The 20,237-nt window shown below is 34.8% G+C and overlaps 1 protein-coding gene across 1 annotated transcript; it reads right to left on the reverse strand.

The window, feature by feature from the left end:
* Window positions 1-4,248: 4,248 nt before the first annotated feature.
* LOC123915190 (aspartyl protease family protein At5g10770-like) lies at window positions 4,249-6,731 on the reverse strand. Its single transcript, XM_045966334.1, has 3 exons — window positions 6,707-6,731; window positions 5,427-5,807; window positions 4,249-5,130 (listed from the first exon to the last, which is right to left on the reverse strand). The coding sequence occupies exons 1-3, from the start codon at window positions 6,729-6,731 to the stop codon at window positions 4,304-4,306; spliced, it is 1,233 nt and encodes a 410-aa protein (XP_045822290.1). The 3' UTR covers window positions 4,249-4,303.
* Window positions 6,732-20,237: the final 13,506 nt, after the last annotated feature.

A 20,237-nucleotide genomic window follows, 5' to 3' on the forward strand; every position in this document is an offset into this window, starting at 1 on the left:
TGAAACAGGAAAAGCAAGTGATGAGAAAAGATACAAGCAGATAGTTGGTAGCCTGATGTATTTGCTAGCAACAAGACCTGATTTGGCCTTCTCAGTGTGCCTTGTAGCTAGATTTATGGATAGACCAACAGAGATTCATGAAGCTGCATTGAAAAGAATCTTGAGATATGTTAAAGGGACAGCTGGTTATGGAGTGTTATACAAGAAAACTAGTGATGAACTGCAGTTAAGTGCTTGGACTGACTCAGACTATGCTGGAGATCTAGATGATAGGAAGAGTACATCTGGATATTTGTTTATGCTTGGAAGTGGTGCCATTTCTTGGTCTTCAAGAAAGCAACCTATAGTAACTCTGTCTACTACTGAAGCAGAATTTGTTGCAGCAGCCTCCTGCTCATGTCAGTGTGTTTGGCTTGGTAATGTGTTGAAGCATCTAAGGATAAGTCAGAAGAATACAATCATCATCAACTGTGATAACAGTTCTTCAATCAAGCTTTCAAAAAACCCTATTTTACATGGCAGATGTAAACATATTGATGTCAGATTTCACTTCCTTAGAGATCTTGCAAAGGATGGCATCATTGAGCTGGTTCACTGTAGAACTCAAGACCAGCTAGCTGACATTATGACAAAACCATTGAAGCTTGATACATTCTGTGACCTTAGAAGCAAAATGGGAATGGCAGATTTTGTATGCTTAACCTGATGTTTAGTATTTTGTGTATAAACTGATTCTTAGTATTTGTGTTTGTAGAAATCAGTTTAAGGGAGGGTATGTTGATAGTTGTATATGTGACTTTGGGCTTAGCTTGCATTGGGCCTAGTATGTGTCAAGCCCATTTGTGTTGCTTGTGTGCCAAGCTATATAAGCCAAGCTTTGTAATCACTTTGCTAATCAATGAGTAACAATTGAGTTGGTTACAACAAACTTTTTCAGTTACAGCATATATATATATATATATATATATATATATATATATAAATTTGGGATGTTATAATATATGTATAATATGGGGGACTAGGCCAAAATTCATAAGAAAAAGAAAGGAAAAGTTGAACAGTTACATAAAAGGAAAAGAAAAAAAGTCAAGGCGATCATGAAAGAACTCCGTTCTAACAAAGCTAGGGACCGAGTTCCACCACACCACTCTGTCAGTAGAATAACCACGATTAGCCATCTTCACGGCAAAAGTGTTTCCCTGTCTGTAGATGTGCAAGTGAAGGAGAGCGAGAGTAAATGTCATACTTCTTCTTCTTCTTCTTGCTACACAGGTTCATCATTTTGATGTATAGTAATGGCCTGATCCCGACCTGCATCATCATCACTAGAGGTGTGCCTTGATATGTCCACCTGGTTATGCTGAACCATCTCTGATTCTAGGACTGTTATTTTCGTTGACACATACATTTTCGAAGTTTGGCCTTTATCTGCTCCCATCTTTTCTTTTTCCTCAAATTTCTCAATCGAGTGCAATTTACGGCAATTCGCAATTGCATGCCCAATGGAAAAACAATTATTCGCGTAACCTTCACTTTCGATCATAATTTTGTTGTAAATTCTCTTCGACAGATCAATGTCGACTAACACCCTAGCATAGTGCCCAAAAGCTCTTTTCTTTTGGTTGGTTCATCCAGAATCAAGGGAGTTCCTAATGGCCAAGCTTTACACTTATCCTCAACGTTAGAAAATTAAAACTCAACCAAGTGCCACAGTCCGAAGTCATTCCATACTATACGCAGGTCAAGGACTTAGCGAGGAGATCCTTAGAAGTCGAGGGTTTTCAACCTTTGGTCATAATAAGTCTTCCATGGTCATGATTAATCACGAGTGGCTCTTTAGCCTTCACATTAGTCTTCACATGACACTAGATAATGTGTCAATAACTTCACAAAATAATAAAAGCTAGACAAAATATCAAATTAATATAGAGAAATACATAATCGACTCAATAAATCAAAAATTTCAATTTATTTAAAATGACTCTAAATTAAACACTAAACTAATAAAATTCAATTAGATCTAATGGTTGCGATTAAACAATAATATTATATAAATATCTTGAGACCAAGCAGAAATATTTTAATGTTTTCCACTTTTCTTATAAATATCAAACCCTACTCGCGTTTCTCATAAACAATTTCTTTTCTCTCTCCTCCCCCTTTAGCCGCCGCGGGCATATTCCCTTCCCTACCTTTCATCAATTTATTTTCATTTCTTCCCCAGTCAAGCATGAATTCAAGGGAGCTAAGTCAGAATCTTCATAGATTGACAAGAACAAGGCGTCAAAGGTAGTAAAAATCCTGACTTTTTGTTTCTTAAGCTTGGCAAGAAATTCTTGAGATTTAGGAGTTGATTTTCTTGAATTTTGTGCTTATTTCCTTCATTAATGTTGTTGTGTGAGTTGTTATGATTATGTATTTGAAGAAAAAAAATCATTTTGAGTTTTTTAAAATTTTTGTGATTTTGGAAAAATTGAGAATGTTATTTTTAATTGATGCATAGCATTTGAATGAGCAGATCTATAGATTTATCGATTTAAAGTTTTGAAGAAAAAAATAATTAATTCCGGTGTGACTTTTAGATTTATCGATTTAAAAATTTGATGTAAGATATGTTCACTGTGTTTCTGAAAAATCTTTTGAAACATTCAATGATAAAGACTTGAAACAACTATTTGGCTTCTTGAGTACGATAACTAGGGAAATAGTTATGAAAGATGCGAATGACAAATCTAGATGTTTTGGTTTTTTTGAATTTTTAGAGTGCACATTAAGTTGTTATTTCAGTTGAGAAGTTAAATGGGTAACTAATATCAATGATGACAACATATTATTTGTGGGGGGAGTACTCAAAGGAAAGTAGAAAGAGAGCATGAGTTGAAAGCTAAATTTTAGCATGAAAGAGTTAGCAGATGAGAGAAATTACAAGGAGATAATTTTTACTTGAAAAAATCTTGATGACGATTTTAGTGATGAAAGGGAGATAATTTATACTTCAAATTTTCATCACTAAAATCATCTTCAAGATTTTTCAAGTATTAATTAGCTTCTTGTGGTTTCTCACATCTGCTAACTCTTTCATGCTAAAATTTAGCTTTCAACTCACGCTCTCTTTCTACTTTGCTTTGAGTACTTCCCACACAAATAAAACATCGTTATCATTGATACTATTGACCCATTTAACTTCCCAACTGCAAGAACAACTTAATCTTGACTCTAAAAATTAAAAAAACTAAAACATCTGGATTTGCCATTCGCATCTTTCATAACTGTTTCCCTAGTTATCGTACCAAAGGGGACAAATAGTTGTTTCAAGTCTTCATCATTCAATGTTTCAAAAAGATTTTTCACAAACACATTGGTGAACATGTCATTCAATTATGTTGCATGGTATAGTGTAAGATGATCCACACGGGATATAGATCATCTTAAACAAAACCAACATAATTGAATGACATGTTCACATTGTGTTTCCCACAAATTTCACGATCAAAATTAATTACTCTTAAACGGTGATAAAAATTTCATACTTAATAATAACAAAATAAAAAAAGTAGTATTTGCTGTTGTATAATGTACTATATCCAAATGATAACAAAGAAAACAGAAAAAAACTGTTTTAAGAAGAACTCCGTATCAGATTCAGGCCATCTTTAGTTTTAGAAAAGGGAAAACAAAAACAAAAAAAAACAATCTTAAAACATGTTATATCTTGTGAGCTTATTTTCATTAAAAAAATCACAACCACAAATCAATCCATGTATGTAATGAAATTTAAAAATCGACCAAAATAAACATAAAAAAATCGATCGACCAAAATAAACATACTTAGAGTGTGTCAATGTACTCTACTTTGTATAAAAATAAAAGTTCTTAAAAATAAAAACTAATCATCACAAATTCACAATGAAACTAAATAAAAACAAGAAGTTCATATGAAACAAGCGTACACTTGTTTCATATTACACATCTATGAACAATTGCCAGCAATCACACATCATAAAGTCATCAACATATACTCCCTTCAAATCTATATATATTATCAACATTAATAATTAAGAAAAGCAATGGCCAATTAAGATTTCCTTCACCCTAACTAGCCCAAAACCAATTGACCAAGAAAAATTCTTATAGGAAAACTTTAGTTATATAACCTTAGCTAATAAGAAATCCAAAATACAATTATTTCAATGTATTTTTATTTTGCTTGATTACTTGGATATATATATATATATATATATATGTGTGTGTGTGTGTGTGTGTGTGTTTTCAAATAAGAATGATTCATTGATCAAAACTAACTTCACTTGCAACCATTTGAACCAAACCCAATCTTACCACCACCAACATCATAAACAACCTTTAGTGTTCTTTGTTGCACATTCCCAAAGATAGTAATATCACTATCATCTTCATTCGCCGCAAACGCCAAACAAACTTGATCCAAACTTTCCGCGTAAAGTATCCCTAGCGCGGCTAGTTCCACCGCTACACCACCGCGAAAGAAAAATCTAATCTTTGGAATAGAAATCATTTCGTTGCCGCTAAAATCATAACATGTGTCCAAAATTGAAAACGATGAAGCAATTGGATACTTCGTCATTCCTTTCTGGAAGGAATCACGAAGGTTGACATAGGCAGTCAATGGCAGCCGTGTAATGACGGTGCCAGAGTCAATGATAGCTCCACCAGAGAAGAAAGTAGATGATGAGATTGGAAGTTGGGTCCCACCAACACTTATTCCAATAATGTCAAGGCCGTAGAAGGAACTGTTATTAGAAACATTAGAGAAGGGGGTGTATTTAACATCACTATCATTGGTGGCACCAAATGTAAGGTAACTGGTGTCGCTGGAAGTGGAAGGAAGACAATAAGAGAATGTTTTGTTGTATAATTGAGATGTTTGTTCGATGAAAGAGATTGGATGACGACCAAGGCCTAAGAGGCCCGCAGAGCCGTTGAATAGGCCTTGGTTGTTTTGTCCGCAGCCGAATAAAAAATTATCAATGGCGTCCGTTTGAGTTATGGTTAGTCGTTCTTGGCTAATATATCCTTCAGAAAATGATTCATCGGCATATTGGATCTTATATATACATGCGTTTGTTAATCTAGCACAACGTGGATCCCTTCCTGCAATAATCACAACTCAAAACAAGTAACTAAATATTTTTAGAGAAAATTTCCAAGTGATTGAAGTTTTTAATTAACCCGTCTTTTTTTTATATTTATTATGAGACAAAATTTAAGATGAAGGCATAGTTCCGAATTATAAAATATAAGTGATACACCGTTGACCAATATATTTAAAATTATCAAAAATTCTAATGATTATCAATAATAATTTTTAAAAGTAAAAAATAACAATTTTTCTTATTTTTATGGCAAAAAATGACGTTATTAACGTCAATTCAATGAGTTATATATACCTGTAGCAGCATAGATCTGAGTGCAATCTGAAGATGTACAAGTGATATTGCTATAAGATGTAGACATTGATGGATCAAAAATATCATCTTGCTGATTGTAACAAGAAAGAGAACAAGGTTGACACTGAGTCCATGTAAGATCACTACCAGTATCAAAAACAAGTGACAAATTCCTTATAGGAGTACCAAGTCCAACGGTAACAAAATAGTTTGCTGATCCAATAAGGCTGCCAGATTTAGCTGTTAGGTTAGCTGAAGAAGCTAATTTTTGATCAATTTTGTTATTTTTGGATGACAATAATAATTTTGAGTGAATATAATTCACCCTTTCTTTGTCAAGATCAAGAATATTACTGTGTGTTGGAAGTGTTGTGAATTCGTCTTAAAATCACACCAATGAATAACTTGATGTGTGGAGCAATAGAACGGCAACCAATAATTAAGCGGAATAAGCAATAATAATAACAACCGATAAACAAGATAAAAGAGAAGAAAGAACACGATAATTTGTTTACCTAGTTCGGTCCAATAATGACCTAGTCTGGGGGAGAGAGCAGCCCCTCCGTTCCACTATATCAAACGAGTAACTTTACAAAGAGTTCCAATTGAGTTACAAGAATTAATCCTAATTCTACCCAAATCCCGAATCTCTTCCCGTGGCCAAGAGACTCAATTTGATAAGTGTTTCCCAAGGTGTACCGCAAAGATAGTTCACTCACCCTAGAGTTGTACCAAGAGAAAAAACATTTTTCCTCTCTAAAACTCTAGCCCTTGTGTGGTGGCAAACCCTAATCCTTGCCTCTACATCTCTACTTTCTTTCTCTCTCTCAATTTTTCTATGAATAAAGCACTCCCTATTTATAGAAAAATATATGCCAAAAAATTAGTAACAAATTTGTTTTAAAATAAAACAAATCCAAGTCAGAGTGTCTTCCAAAAAAAAATATTTTTTCCCAAAAAATCTTCAAAACATCAAAGATGCAAAAAGATTCAATAAAGATTTTTCTGACTTCTTGTAACTGAGATTTCAAGGCATATCCAACAATTCTCCACCTTGCCTTTAAATCGATGGTGATCCCATCATCCACCGTGCTGCTCTCTCCATCTTGAATCTTCTATTCAAGATCACCGGATTGTACCTCCATCTTCATCCTCGGAATGCCTTCCGCTCTCATGAAGATCTTGCATCCCACTACCATAGGATTTTAGGTAGCCCCACAAGATTCACCGCACCCTCTTCAGACTCCGAAGTGGTCAACTCCGTACCTCCCTGAAGAAACGCTTGTTCCCCACTATCATCGGCATTTTAGATAGCTCAACAAGCTCCACCATCCCTCTTCAGCCCCCGGATTGTGCCTTTTCCGTCCTCCTGAAGAATCGCTTGCCTCCGACTATCCATGGGATTTTGCGATAGCCCTACAAGCCTTCACCACTCTTCGACCCCGGAATGCCTTCCGTACTTTCGAAGTTTTGCTTGGCTCCAAACCAACCTTGGAATTTTAGGTGGTTCCACAAGCTGCAACATCAAACTCTCCTTGTATCCAACTACCTCCAGCAGTCTCACAAGTTACCAAGTCTGATCACCTGTTGCTTTCAATTGCCTCCCTGAAGATCCTCTCAAGGTCTTGCACTTCTTCAGCCACAATTGAAACATAACCCACAAGGTCTCCATGGTCATCCCCTTCGGTTCAACAATACCACTCTTCTCCCTATCTTCGATTAGATAGCCAAGAGCTAATGTTGACTGTCTACCACTATTGGAAGACTCCACCTCAAACTGAGTTTCCACCAAAGTATACCCACCATGATCTCCACCTTGTAACACGCAAGACCTCTTAAACTCCTCTGAAACGTACTTCAAGTTATTGTTAGTCTCCAACAATTCCAGTTCAGTTCAACACCTAGTAAACCTTGTTCACTAGTCCAACTAAACTCATGTCACTAACAGGTCCACCCGAAGTCCCACAACTCAACCACATTATGAAAGTCACCACTAGTTATAGATGCATGACCAACTATCTTTGCATCTAAGTTCAGAAACATACCTCACATCGTGTAAAGAAAATCACGATTGTCAAACTTCGTAAGACAAACTGAACCCATACCTTGAACCTTCAAGCTTTCCGTTTTCAAGATGAACGACTCCACCTTCAACTAGCTCTAGAGCCTCAAAGTATTCATTCTTTGACCACACGTGATAGGAGCATTCAAAGTTCATGACCCAACACTCCACCGATTCCCAACTTCCACTAGCACCTCCGCATAATAAAGTTGTTGTTTCAGAAGTAACTCGAGTATTCTTAGCACTGCCTCTCCAGGCTGATGTCGAGTATTATTACCACCGCCTCTCCAGGCCGACCTTCTTCGCCATCTCCATTAACCTTTTATCTTCGAGGCACCGGATAACAACACTCCATGTTTTATCCATCATCCCGAACATTAAAATTGCTTCCATCTTCACTTTCCACAATTCCAAATTGCTTTTGGAAAGTCCCTCGATATCCGACTTAAAACCCATGGTGCTCACTTCAAATTGTTCCGATTGCCCCACGGTGGGCGCCAATTGTTGTGAATTCGTCTTAAAATCACACCAATGAATAACTTGATGTGTGGAGCAATAGAACGGCAACCAATAATTAAGCGGAATAAGCAATAATAATAACAACCGATAAACAAGATAAAAGAGAAGAAAGAACACGATAATTTGTTTACCTAGTTCGGTCCAATAATGACCTAGTCTGGGGGAGAGAGCAGCCCCTCCGTTCCACTATATCAAACGAGTAACTTTACAAAGAGTTCCAATTGAGTTACAAGAATTAATCCTAATTCTACCCAAATCCCGAATCTCTTCCCGTGGCCAAGAGACTCAATTTGATAAGTGTTTCCCAAGGTGTACCGCAAAGATAGTTCACTCACCCTAGAGTTGTACCAAGAGAAAAAACATTTTTCCTCTCTAAAACTCTAGCCCTTGTGTGGTGGCAAACCCTAATCCTTGCCTCTACATCTCTACTTTCTTTCTCTCTCTCAATTTTTCTATGAATAAAGCACTCCCTATTTATAGAAAAATATATGCCAAAAAATTAGTAACAAATCTGTTTTAAAATAAAACAAATCCAAGTCAGAGTGTCTTCCAAAAAAAAATATTTTTTCCCAAAAAATCTTCAAAACATCAAAGATGCAAAAAGATTCAATAAAGATTTTTCTGACTTCTTGTAACTGAGATTTCAAGGCATATCCAACAGGAAGAACTCTTGATTTGCTATTATTGTTGTTCAATAAGGAACATGGTCCATGTTTGTGTACCACATCTAATGATGCTTTTCTCTTTGGACCTGAATTCAACAATGAAACTTGGGTAAATTCTAATATGGACCACTTCATCAAGTGGTTCATGGTGGACCAGTCATGAATAACATTATAACGAATACGAATTTTACAAAATTCACCGTTGGATTGAAAGTTTATATCATTTAGATCATCCATAAAAAAATTGAAAATCATTTGATATGTTATTGAGACACGGCAAGATTAACGGTTTATTAAATAATGTTAATCTTGATGTGTCTCAATAACATATCAAATGATTTTCAAAAAAATTTTAAAAATTTATGGATGATCTATACGATATAAACTTTCAATCCAACAGTGAATTTCGTAAAATTCATATTCGGTAGATAATTTGTCCACAGTGGACCACGTGTAATTTTTGTTTTTTAGTTGAAAGTAGTGTCAAATTGAATAATAAAAATCTCTTCTTCAAGTTAATATCATATATCATCATATATATAAAAACAGGCTTTGTCTAACAATATTGCATAATCAAAGGTATAAAATTAATATTACTATAAAGGGTTGACTAAATATTTTGCCGCTAATATAAAAGTATTGTAAATAATAATATTAGATTTATGGGTCGGGATTGATTAAAAAAATTATGGGCCGAATACGAGTGTTTTGTAAAGTCTGTCTCAGAATTGTTACTACTAAAAATTGAATACGAGTTCTTTCGAACGATTCGTCCTATGAGAGATTTATTAACCACTTGAGCCCAACATCTTGGTCGATTCTTAGAAAGAAATAGATTTACTTTTAATTTGTAGTATGTGGCCTGTTATAAGCAAGTTCATTAGGTCTAAATTTTCTCCATTTAAATAGAATAGCTATCTTCTTTCAACAAAAATAAAAAAGAAGAGAATAGCTATCATATTTGTAAATACATTATTGAAATTTGCAGGCATGCATGTGAAATTAAATTGACCTTTAGCAAAAGTGCTGCAAGAAGATGATGGTAAGAGAGACTTGATGTGAACAAGATGATGATGAACATCATGGTGTCTTTCAATGGCAATGCTCTTCTCTAAAGAGTAAAAGAAAAAGAGAACTACAAGTGAAACTAAGAAGAAATGAGACATTTCAAAATTATGGTTTGAGGTCCAATATATAACTTGGTCTTTATAGACCAAATATTATTATGGAACAAATGATCAATTTCACACGTTACCCATTATATAACAAACGAGACTATTTCATTAAACTTGATGATGATTTATTATTCTCTTTAGCAAATTGGAGATAATTTTTGACAAATTTGTCTTTATAAAAAAAAACATCCTATTGTACATTTTTATCATTCCTAGATGTAGACCGGGACATTGTGCAATAATTATTTTTTTTTCATGATAAAAAATGAAAAAGAAAAAAAATGAAATTATATACACAAATAAACGAATATTACATTCACAACTTGCTCCATAAGGAATCAAATTACTAACTTACGGTGTGTTTGTTTGAAGATAAACAAAACCATATTTTTGTTGAAATGATAATTCCGATGGATAAATTATATAATATTATTAATTAACAACCATTTCCACTCATCTGTTTGGTAAGTATTTTTTTTACAGTTGTTTGGTAAGTATTTTTTTTTGTTAGAAATGTTTTAAAATTTATTTTAATTTAAAACTTAAGAAAATATAAATAAATAATGGTTGCGGGAATTATAGTTATCCATAATTGTGCCCATAATAAAAAAACAGTGATACATAATTGAAAGCTTTTGATACATTGGATCCTAAATTAGATGACATCTTCTTAGAGGTGACTTTTAACAAGACATTAGGTGTGGTTATATTTTTTTTTTTTTGACATAAGTATTTTTGTCAAACAGTTTATAGCCTCGATTCATTCACTTTAAATTTAATTTGGAGAATTATAGATCCATTTTAAATTCAAATTTAAGTCTCTATATATTGACTCTTACCGCTACCAACTAAATTGTATATGATTTTTTGGGAATAAAATAAAATAACAGGACAAATATTGGACTCTCTTACAATCTTTCCTCTTTACCAACACCGAGTTCTACATTAACTATGAAAGACCAAACCTTAGAGAAAGGAAAATATATAAAAAAAAGGGATGATTAATCAATCCTATTCTCAATACTTCAAAAAAAAAAAAAAAGCATGTCATGAGATGGATGATGGCACCTTTTTATTAAGGGCATCTATCATGAATCTGTTAATTCCAAATGGTGTTCTCTACTTTATTCATCACTAGGCATAGCCTTATATAGAGTTACAAGTCATATGGTCAATTACACATAAGCGCACAAATACACTAAATGTACTACCTTGCGCGCCACGCTACTGCAGGAAAGGCTTGCACTGCCTACATACACAGACACATGCTCACAGGCGAGCCATGAGCCTAACACAACACTAACATACACTCCCCTATTGTATGATTTGATTGAGATTGCATTTCTTTGACTCTATTGTAAACTTTTTTAGTCTACTTCGGTACGTCTTGTGCTGGGGAGGCTGCTTGTGTTAATATATTCCATTTTGGCTTCTCAACCATCATACTTCTGACTACATTCATCAAAGTTTTGTTCTTTCTTTTTGAAACTCTATTCTGTTGAGTAGTATATGTTGCAGTTAACTGTCTCTTGATTCCATGTTCACTGCAAAAGTTATTAAACAGATATGATGTGAATTCTCCACCCCTATCAGTTCTTAGGCACTTAATTTGATGATTAGACTCCTTTTCTACCATTGCTTTGAATCTTTTGAACACTTCAAATGCATTGGACTTATCTTTCAAAGGATAGGTCCATGTCTTTCTGCTATAGTCATTTGTGAATGTGATGAAGTATCTAAAGACTTCATTAGATGTTGGATTGATAGGTCCACAAATATCAGAATGGATCAATTTCAATTTACATGATGCTCTCCATGATGTAGTTTTTGGAATAGAATTCCTCTAATGCTTGCTTGTCACACAATCATGACACAATTCTATTGTATCTTTCAACATTGCTAGGCCTTTAACAATTGATCCTTTTATAAGTGTGTTCAATCCTTTGGCGCTGAGGTGGCCATATATATCTACAGTGCCAGATATGTTCTACATTTTCATGACTCATAGCAAGACACTGAGGCATTATGACAGGGGCAAGTAACACATACATTCTGTTAACTGTCATAGGAGTAGAGATGATTAACCTTTTTTCTTCATGAAAAATCATACATGTATCTTTGCTAAATACTATAGTAAGATTTTTTTGTTGTAATTGTCCTATGCTGAGCAAGTTATTCTTAAAATTTGGAAGATAATACACATCAGTAATCATGCTTACTTTACCTTCCAAATGTAGCTTTAGATTGCCCTTTCCCATGACAGACATGACTGAATTATCACCAAGTTTCACAGTCTCTCTGAAGCTTTGATCAAAGTCAAATAGTCATTCTTTGTTGCATATCATATGATTACTGCAACCTGAATCTAAGAACCAAACTTGATCACGTGTTTGATTGGTTGAAAGTTATCATGCCATCATTAACATTTCCCCATGCTCATCAAACTCAGCACAATTAGCATTTTCCTCCCAATTAGGACAATCACTTTGATAGTGTCCAAGTTTGTGACACTTGTAATATTCAACAAATTCCTTTGAGTTGGAGTTTGATCTACCTCTTCCACGCCATCTGGAAGCACGACCTCTCCCTCTGGAATTGCCTCCATTGTTGTTACCCCTACCAAGATTTGACATCTTGAGAGCCTGCTCCTCTTCCTTAATCTTGTGCATTTTCATTCTTCCTTCATGCACAAGTAAGCTACTATGTAGCTCATCTATGGTCATAGCAGTAATGTCCTTTGACTCCTCTATATAACAGATGACATAATCAAATCTTTGAGTCATAGATATTGTGATCTTCTCTATTATTGTAGCCTGAGTCAAGCTTTCACCCTGTGCAGTCATTTTATTTGCTATTGCAAGAGTTCTTTTGAAAAAATCATCAACAGATTCACCTTCTTGCATTGACAATAGTTCAAATGCACGCCTCAAAGATTGTAATTGAGCACGTTTAACTCTTGTAGAACCTTGATACTTTTGCCTCATAGATTCTCAGACACTTCTTGAAGTGCTTCTATCAAGTATTGTTTCAAGAATTGAACGATCGATCGATTGAAACAAGTAATTCTTTACCTTGAGATCTTTCAATCTACTTTACTCTGCAACACGTGTTTGTTCTTGTGTTGGATTTCCAAGAGCAACAACAACACCATTCTCTATCAAGCTCCAATATTCTTTTGATCGCAAGAGATTCTCCATAAGTTTTGCCCAATGATCATAGAAGCCTTCAAATTTGGGAATAGATTGCGGAAAGAATGCATTATTTTCCGCCATGGAAGAGTTTTCACCAAGCTTGATGAAGATGAGAAAGAAAACGGTTGCACCGTTGTAACTGTCTAACTGAATTGTTTTTCTGTTTTGAGAGCTGGATCTTTAGGTCTCGTGATACCAATTGTTAATTCCAAATGGTGTTCTTTACTTTATTCATCACTAGGCATAGCCTTATATAGAGTTACAAGTCATATGGTCAATTACACATAAGCTCACACACACACTAAATGTACTACCTTGCGCGCCACGCTACTACAGGCAAGGCTTGCACTGCCTACATACACAGACACATGCTCACGGGCGCGCCATGAGCCTAACACAACACTAAAAGAAACAAACTATATTTGATGTTTCTCGTATGCGTGAGGGATAGCACTAATTTGTGAAGCTAGCGTATAACATGAAATATTTGTTCAAGTGGTGCATGGTGCACATGTCATGAATAACATTATAAGGATTAATATGAATTTTACAAAATTAATCGTTTTGAATATTTATATTGTATAGATCATCTATAATTTTTTTTAAAGAAATTGAAAATAAATTTATGTGTTATTGAGACTCTTTAAAATTAACAGTATTCAATAAAAAATCTATAAACTAATTTTGATGGGTCTCAATAACATATTAAATTATTTTCAATTTCTTAAAAAAAATTATGGATGTAGTTTAATGTGCATTTTGTGTGCAAAATAACATTAGAATGGTGCTATTAGATCTAGTGGTTGAGATTTAACCATGGAATATATTTTAATATTTTCCAATTTCTATATAAATACCAAACCCTAGTCGCTTTTCTCATAAACAATTTTTTTTCTCTTTTCCCCATCGATCTCCTCTATCCGCCGCGGGCATACTCCTTCCCCTATTCTTCATGAACTTTTTTCACTTCTTTCCCATTCAAGCATGAATTCAAGGGAGCTAGGCTAGAATCTTTCTAGATTAACAAGAACAAGGCTTCAAAGGTAGTAAAAATCCCTCCTTTTTCGTTTTTAAGATTGGTCAAAAATTCTTAAGAGATATAGGGTTTGATTTTCTTAACTTTTGTTTTAATTTCTTTTATTAATATTGTTGTGTGAGTTATGATTATTATTTGAAAGACTATTTTTCATTTTGAGCATTTTTAAAAATTTGTGATTTTGGAAAAAAAATGATAATGTTATTTTTAATTGATCTATAGCCTTAGAATAAGTAGATCTATAGATTTACAGGTTTGAAATTTTGAAAAAACATATTTCGATGTGACATTTGCTTCACTCGGACTCATAGGGGTATTTGGTCATTTAATGTTGGGAAATGTAAAGTAATAAATGAACCATTACATCTGACTCCTTGAAATGATATAAACGCATATATGATTTGCGAAAAATTGATAAAAAAATTGAATGAGTTACAGTCATTTCAATATTTCTTACGATCAAAATTTTGAATTGTATAATTATTTTGAATAAATGTACCATTTCAAAAAATAAAATTTTTGTTTGTGATAATTGTGTAACTATTTGAACCCGCAATTCGAGTAGAGACACAATAGGTTATGTTTTAGTTTATGTAAAATGGTAATATTCTTTGATTTTTTCGCAAAACTCAAAGGTTAATTTAAAAACTTAGAGTGTTTGATGAAAATGTTGGAAGGATTTTTAAAAAAATTATTTTTTAAAAGTGAGGAATTTTTTAATATTTTTTTGAATAAATGATGAAAAGAACTTTTTGGGTTTAAACAGCGAATTGTAGAGCTCTATATAGTTGTTATTATTGTTTAGGGAACTTAACTTTAAGGTGTATACGTGCGAGCAACCTCGTGTCAGGAAAACTGTGAAGTAATAATACTTTCTAATGATCTCTTATATGATTGAATGTGATCTAACCTGATGATCAGAAAGGTTGAGGCCGGTCCGTTAAGCAAGCTTCCACACCGAAGGGGGGGTTTGTACCTGCAGGTGCTCCGATGCCTAAGTCAGCAAGAGAACCAGAGATACAAAGAAGAGAGAGAAAGTATATTGAGTAATGAATCAGAATACCTGGCTCTCCTGTCTAGGAGAGCTTATATAGTGCCCCCAGCGCTGGGCCAAAGGTTGGTCTACTGGGTCGGGATAACCGGCCCAATAGACTCAACTGCCAAGATAGTCCCTGTATCGTAGGGGAAGGCCGTTATTTGCCTCTATCTTGGTTGGAGCCGTTCCGCTATTCGCGGGTAAGGGATAAGCTCCATGACAGCTGTGGTTGGATAAAGGAGCACGTGCTAAACGTGCTGCTTAGCTGTTAAGCTACGGTGGAATGGATCAACATGCATGGATAGATGAGCACGTGTTTAACGTGCTGCCTATCCGTTATGTCGAGCAGGACACGTCATTGACTGACGTGTCGGGGAAGTCTCCCCTCATTGGGCTGTGCCCCAAATGTCTGGCAGAAGTGATTGGGCCAGCTCTTGGCCCAGTCCAGAACAGAATGCATGTGTGATGTGTTGATGTATATTTTACTGAGTTATTTCTATATTTATCAATGTGTTGTTGCATTTGATAAATGATTGTTTTGATGTGGTTTTGTGGAATATATGAATTGCTTGGGAATATTGTTGTTTGCTTATGAATGTATGTATTGTTAAATATGCTTGGATCTTATCTCCAAAAGTTAGTTTAAAGGGTGAGGTTTGCTGGTAACAATGATCCAATGTGTTATTCATTACAATACCAATTGCCTTATATAGGCTTACAACACAAGCTACAATGGGCCAAAACTAGCTAAGCCCAAACAAACTAGGCCCAAAGTAAAAACACATCCTAACAAGGTTGCCCTTACATATTTATACACTTTACATCTCGGGACTTATGCAATGTCAGACTTCAAACAATCTCCAACAACACAACTTCACATTCAACACTCACCCTCATGCCTAGCGTGATCTTGGATCAAATGCCCACATTACATGTTCTGTTATATGTATGTATTTTTTTCTATATGTTATTTTTAAATCATGACACTCTTTTTTACCTGTGGAACTGGGAACCTTAAGTCCTTTTTAGATTTTTAGTTTAACGTTAATCGCCGCAACGTCGGAAACATGATGGCAAAGAATGTCACTTGTTATGTGGCATTGGTAAGCGGTGATGCTTGATGTCAAAACAAACCAAGCCAGGAGCGAACTAGATTCGACAGAACCCAAACGGCAACATAGACTTGAACGCATCCAGGAGCGAACCACCATATCAGAGACAAAACCACCACAACAAAGCAGCAATTTTGCAACTAACAACGATCAACCCATTTGTTGAGACACCACGAACCAGACAAATCAAACTCACCAAAGCAGAAAACAATTAAGAACTAACTCTGCCTTTTCCAAAAGAGATGAACAGTAGCACGCAACAACAACATAGTACACAACACCGACGTCGACGAGCTCTCATGGAGCACTAGAGAACCACCACGACAAAGATGGCTAAGAAACGACCGATTGGGTGCAAGACCCAACCAAATCGATCATGAGGAACAAAACAAGACGAGATCCAAACGCAACAGGTCCAAGATGGTGAAAACAACCATACGATGATGCTGATAGAGAGGCGCGCGAACCATCAAACGAATTGGATATCTACATCGGAAAGGCCGCTTTTAGATTTGCAGTGAACACTATAAGAGGAGTGTCAAATGACCGATTATCCCAAAAGCTTAAGCTGTTAGGATAGAGCCACATTAATGGTTTTATATTATTTCTAACACGCCCCCTCACGCAAGAGCCCACTTGAGCTTGAAGCGTGGATAATGCATAGGCCCACCTACCATGTGCTTAAATTCTACTTTTTAATTAGAAAGTGAGGAGAGCGGGGATCGAACTCTAGACCAATTAGTCAAAGAGGCTTTGATAGGCATTTTGTGGTTCTAGAGAGAGGAGATAACGTTTGAAAAAATCATTTTTGTTTGTTCTCTTCTTCTTAGCATTCTCAGATTTTTTTTTAAGGAATTGATCATATATCTCATATATATAAAATAATTACAAATGAATAAAGGTGGACGGGCAACAAGCTGCACTGTTAATCCTTTTTTGTATAGAAAACTCAATATTTGAAAAACTACATTCATAGACCTAGGCGACATGACACAACATTACAATGCATTACCTTTTGGACTCTTTTCATAAGATTTACGACCTCTGGTGCTAGAAATCCAAAAGTATCGAATGCAAATGGTATAAAAACATGTTGATTAGATAATGCTTTCTCATGTTTGGTCATTTTATTTAAAGCAGCATTAAAGGCTGCCCGTCCCACAGTAAAATCCTCGAGCCCCAGTTCCATGAGTGGGGAAACTCCAGTCAAATGATCTACACAAGCATGTTTCCCACCTACCCATCCAAACACCAGAACATCCGCTGGGCGAAGTGTCGATCTCGCTTCTTGTGGGTTTATCTAGAAGTTCATTGGTGCCTCTTTCTTCACACGCCTAAAAATATCAAAAAGCACATCTTTGACCAAGTGATGCCTGTATTTGAAGTCGGGAAGCTCCTAAAATGAATTGCATGCTCCCCGAAAGTGTCGAGACACGCTTTACGACAAAAAGGGCAAACCTCATCTTTAGAAAATAACGCTTCATTTGAGATGTGTAGTAGAGAAAGTAGTTCATTAAACCTCAATCAATTATTTTGCTTTAGACATGAATGATATGATCTAGGTTTTTAGTTGAAAAATAATTATTTTTAGTTCAATTTAGTTAATGATCACAACTCCATTTGACTTTGAACTCTCTTTTAAGGTGGTTCTTGATTGTACGGATCACTTAAAACGGTAAAGACTTGTACAATTTGGCAATGAAGAATCTGCAAAGAGTGTCATCAAATAGTTGAATGACATATTCATTAATGTGCTTGTGAAAAATCTTTTTGAAACATTAAATGATGAAAACTTTAAGCAATTATTGTCCTAATTATCGTACCAAAGAGGCCAAATAGTTGCTTAAAGTTTCATCATTTAATGTATCAATAAGATTTTTCACAAGCACACTAGTGAACATGTCATTCAACTGTTTGATGGCATTGTTTGCAAATTGTTCATTTTCAAATTGTACAAGTTTGTACCCTATTAAATGATCCCTACCATCAAGAGCCACCTTAAAAGAGAGTTTGAAGTCAAATGCATCAAAAGTGTCATGTAATGCTTTGTGATCACTATCTAAATTGAACTAAAAATAATAATTTTCAACTAAAAACATCATATCATTCATGTCTAAAGCAAAGGGGTTTAATAAACTACTTTCTACTACATATCTGAAATGAAATTAAATTATAAAACTGTATGGAAAAAACTAAAAAAGTACCAAAATTTGTCCTGAACCTCTACATATCTCAAATCAACCAGCAGTAGCACAATCAAGTTCAAAATTTACTTTCTTCTTGCCATAAGCAAACCTTCATACACACTCCTCATATTTCAGCCATATAAATTGTAGATTGGCCCAAATATTTTCCTAAACAGCATATCCACATATTGTTCATTCAATAAAACTTGGATGAACATAATGAAATAATATGATTGTTTTTGTTTACAACAGAGCAGAGAATCGAACCTAGGACCTCGTACATGCTACCCAAATTTCTCACTACTAGACCAAACCTAGTGGCTTAATGAAATAATAGGATTTATTAATAGTAAAAGTAGTATTTACGGTATCAATGAATGTGAGAATTTTGGACATCTAGACAAAATTTCGATCTCTTACTTTCACCTATGTACAGTATAGATAATCTACTTGTAAAATATATAGTGATTGCAAAGAAATCAGGTAAATTATGTTCCAAAAACTCAGTATCAAATTCAGATCATCTTTACTTTAAGAAAAAAACCATCTTAAAACATGTTATATATCTTGTGAGCAAATTTAAAAAATCGACTTGAATAAACATACTTAGAGTGTGTGTCACTCTACATTGGTTTTGTTGGATAATAAAATAATAGTCTATGTTATTGGGCCTGTTGCTTTAGAGTTTTTATTATATATTCTCTAGTAACCTTTTTGTAATGTTAAGCTAATGCAATGATATTTTATTGAAACCCTAGCCGTCTTTCTCTTTTCTTATTTTGTGTATCTCTGATTCTAACATGGTATCGAGAGCAACGTTCGATCCGCCTTGAACCACTTGTTGCTTCAGCCGTCAAAATTTCCAAAAATTTGGGAATGTTGGGTGTTTGTTTCCGTTAAATTTCTAGTGTTGGTATTTTGAATTTTTGTTGGGTCTTTCTCAAGTTGTTTTGTAGGAATCAGCTTGAAAAGAATTTGGTTTACAGTAGGTAGGTATCATTGGTTTGAACGGTGAAATTTGTTTGTTTGTCCACCAAAAGTCATTAGTTTGGTGAAGGAATTCAAAGGTCATTCGTTTTGCAATGTATCTCGGTTTGCTATTGAAGTGTGATTTCTTATGCAATTTCGATTTGTTGCAAGTTTTATTGTGATGTTTGGCTCAGATCTTGTTACGGTGGTTTGGTTTGACTTCGTTTGGTTCAATTCCGTTTGTTTTGTTTGTTTGATTGATTGTATTGCACTTCTGATTGCATTGCACTTCTCTTATTGATTCTTCTGATTGCAATGCACTTCTTGCTATTGCACTTCTTCTTTGATTGCATTGCACATCTCCCTACTGAATTCTTCTGATTGATTGCACTTCTCCCCGACTTCTTCTGATTGCACTTCTCTCTGGCTTCTTCTGATTGATTGCACTTCTCTCTGGCTTCTTCTGATTGCACTTCTTCCTGGCTTCTTCTGATTGCATTGCACTTCTCTCTGGCTTCTTCTGATTGATTGCACTTCTTCCTGGCTTCTTCTGATTGCATTGCATTTCTCTCTGGCTTCTTCCGATTGATTGCACTTCTCCCTCTATTGGTTGATTCTTCTATTTGGTTTGGATTTGTTCGTTTAATGTGTAACAAGCTTAAAGCTTAGTAAGCTTTAGCTTGAAGATTAGTGTTTGAAGTTTATAGTATTTAGTATGTTTTTCGTATTTTGTTTGACAAACTCACAATGCATCTTGTTGATGCATCGTGAGTTTGAGAATATGTATTAGATAATAAAATAATAGTCTATGTTATTGAGTCTGTTGGTTTAGAGTCCATTAGGTTTTATTATATATTATC

The sequence above is a fragment of the Trifolium pratense genome, linkage group LG3, assembly GCF_020283565.1.
Source record: "Trifolium pratense cultivar HEN17-A07 linkage group LG3, ARS_RC_1.1, whole genome shotgun sequence".
Taxonomy (NCBI): Eukaryota; Viridiplantae; Streptophyta; class Magnoliopsida; order Fabales; family Fabaceae; genus Trifolium; species Trifolium pratense.

Excerpts from the sequence above, each read along its gene's own strand:
- LOC123915190 (XM_045966334.1), bottom strand. The coding sequence starts at position 6,731 with ATGCCGATGATAGTGGGGAACAAGC. Across the intron at positions 5,808-6,706 it reads GATGATAGTGGGGAACAAGC|ACGAATTCACAACACTTCCA; the intron begins GTTTCTTCAGGG and ends TGTGATTTTAAG. Across the intron at positions 5,131-5,426 it reads TCAGATCTATGCTGCTACAG|GAAGGGATCCACGTTGTGCT; the intron begins GTATATATAACT and ends TGATTATTGCAG.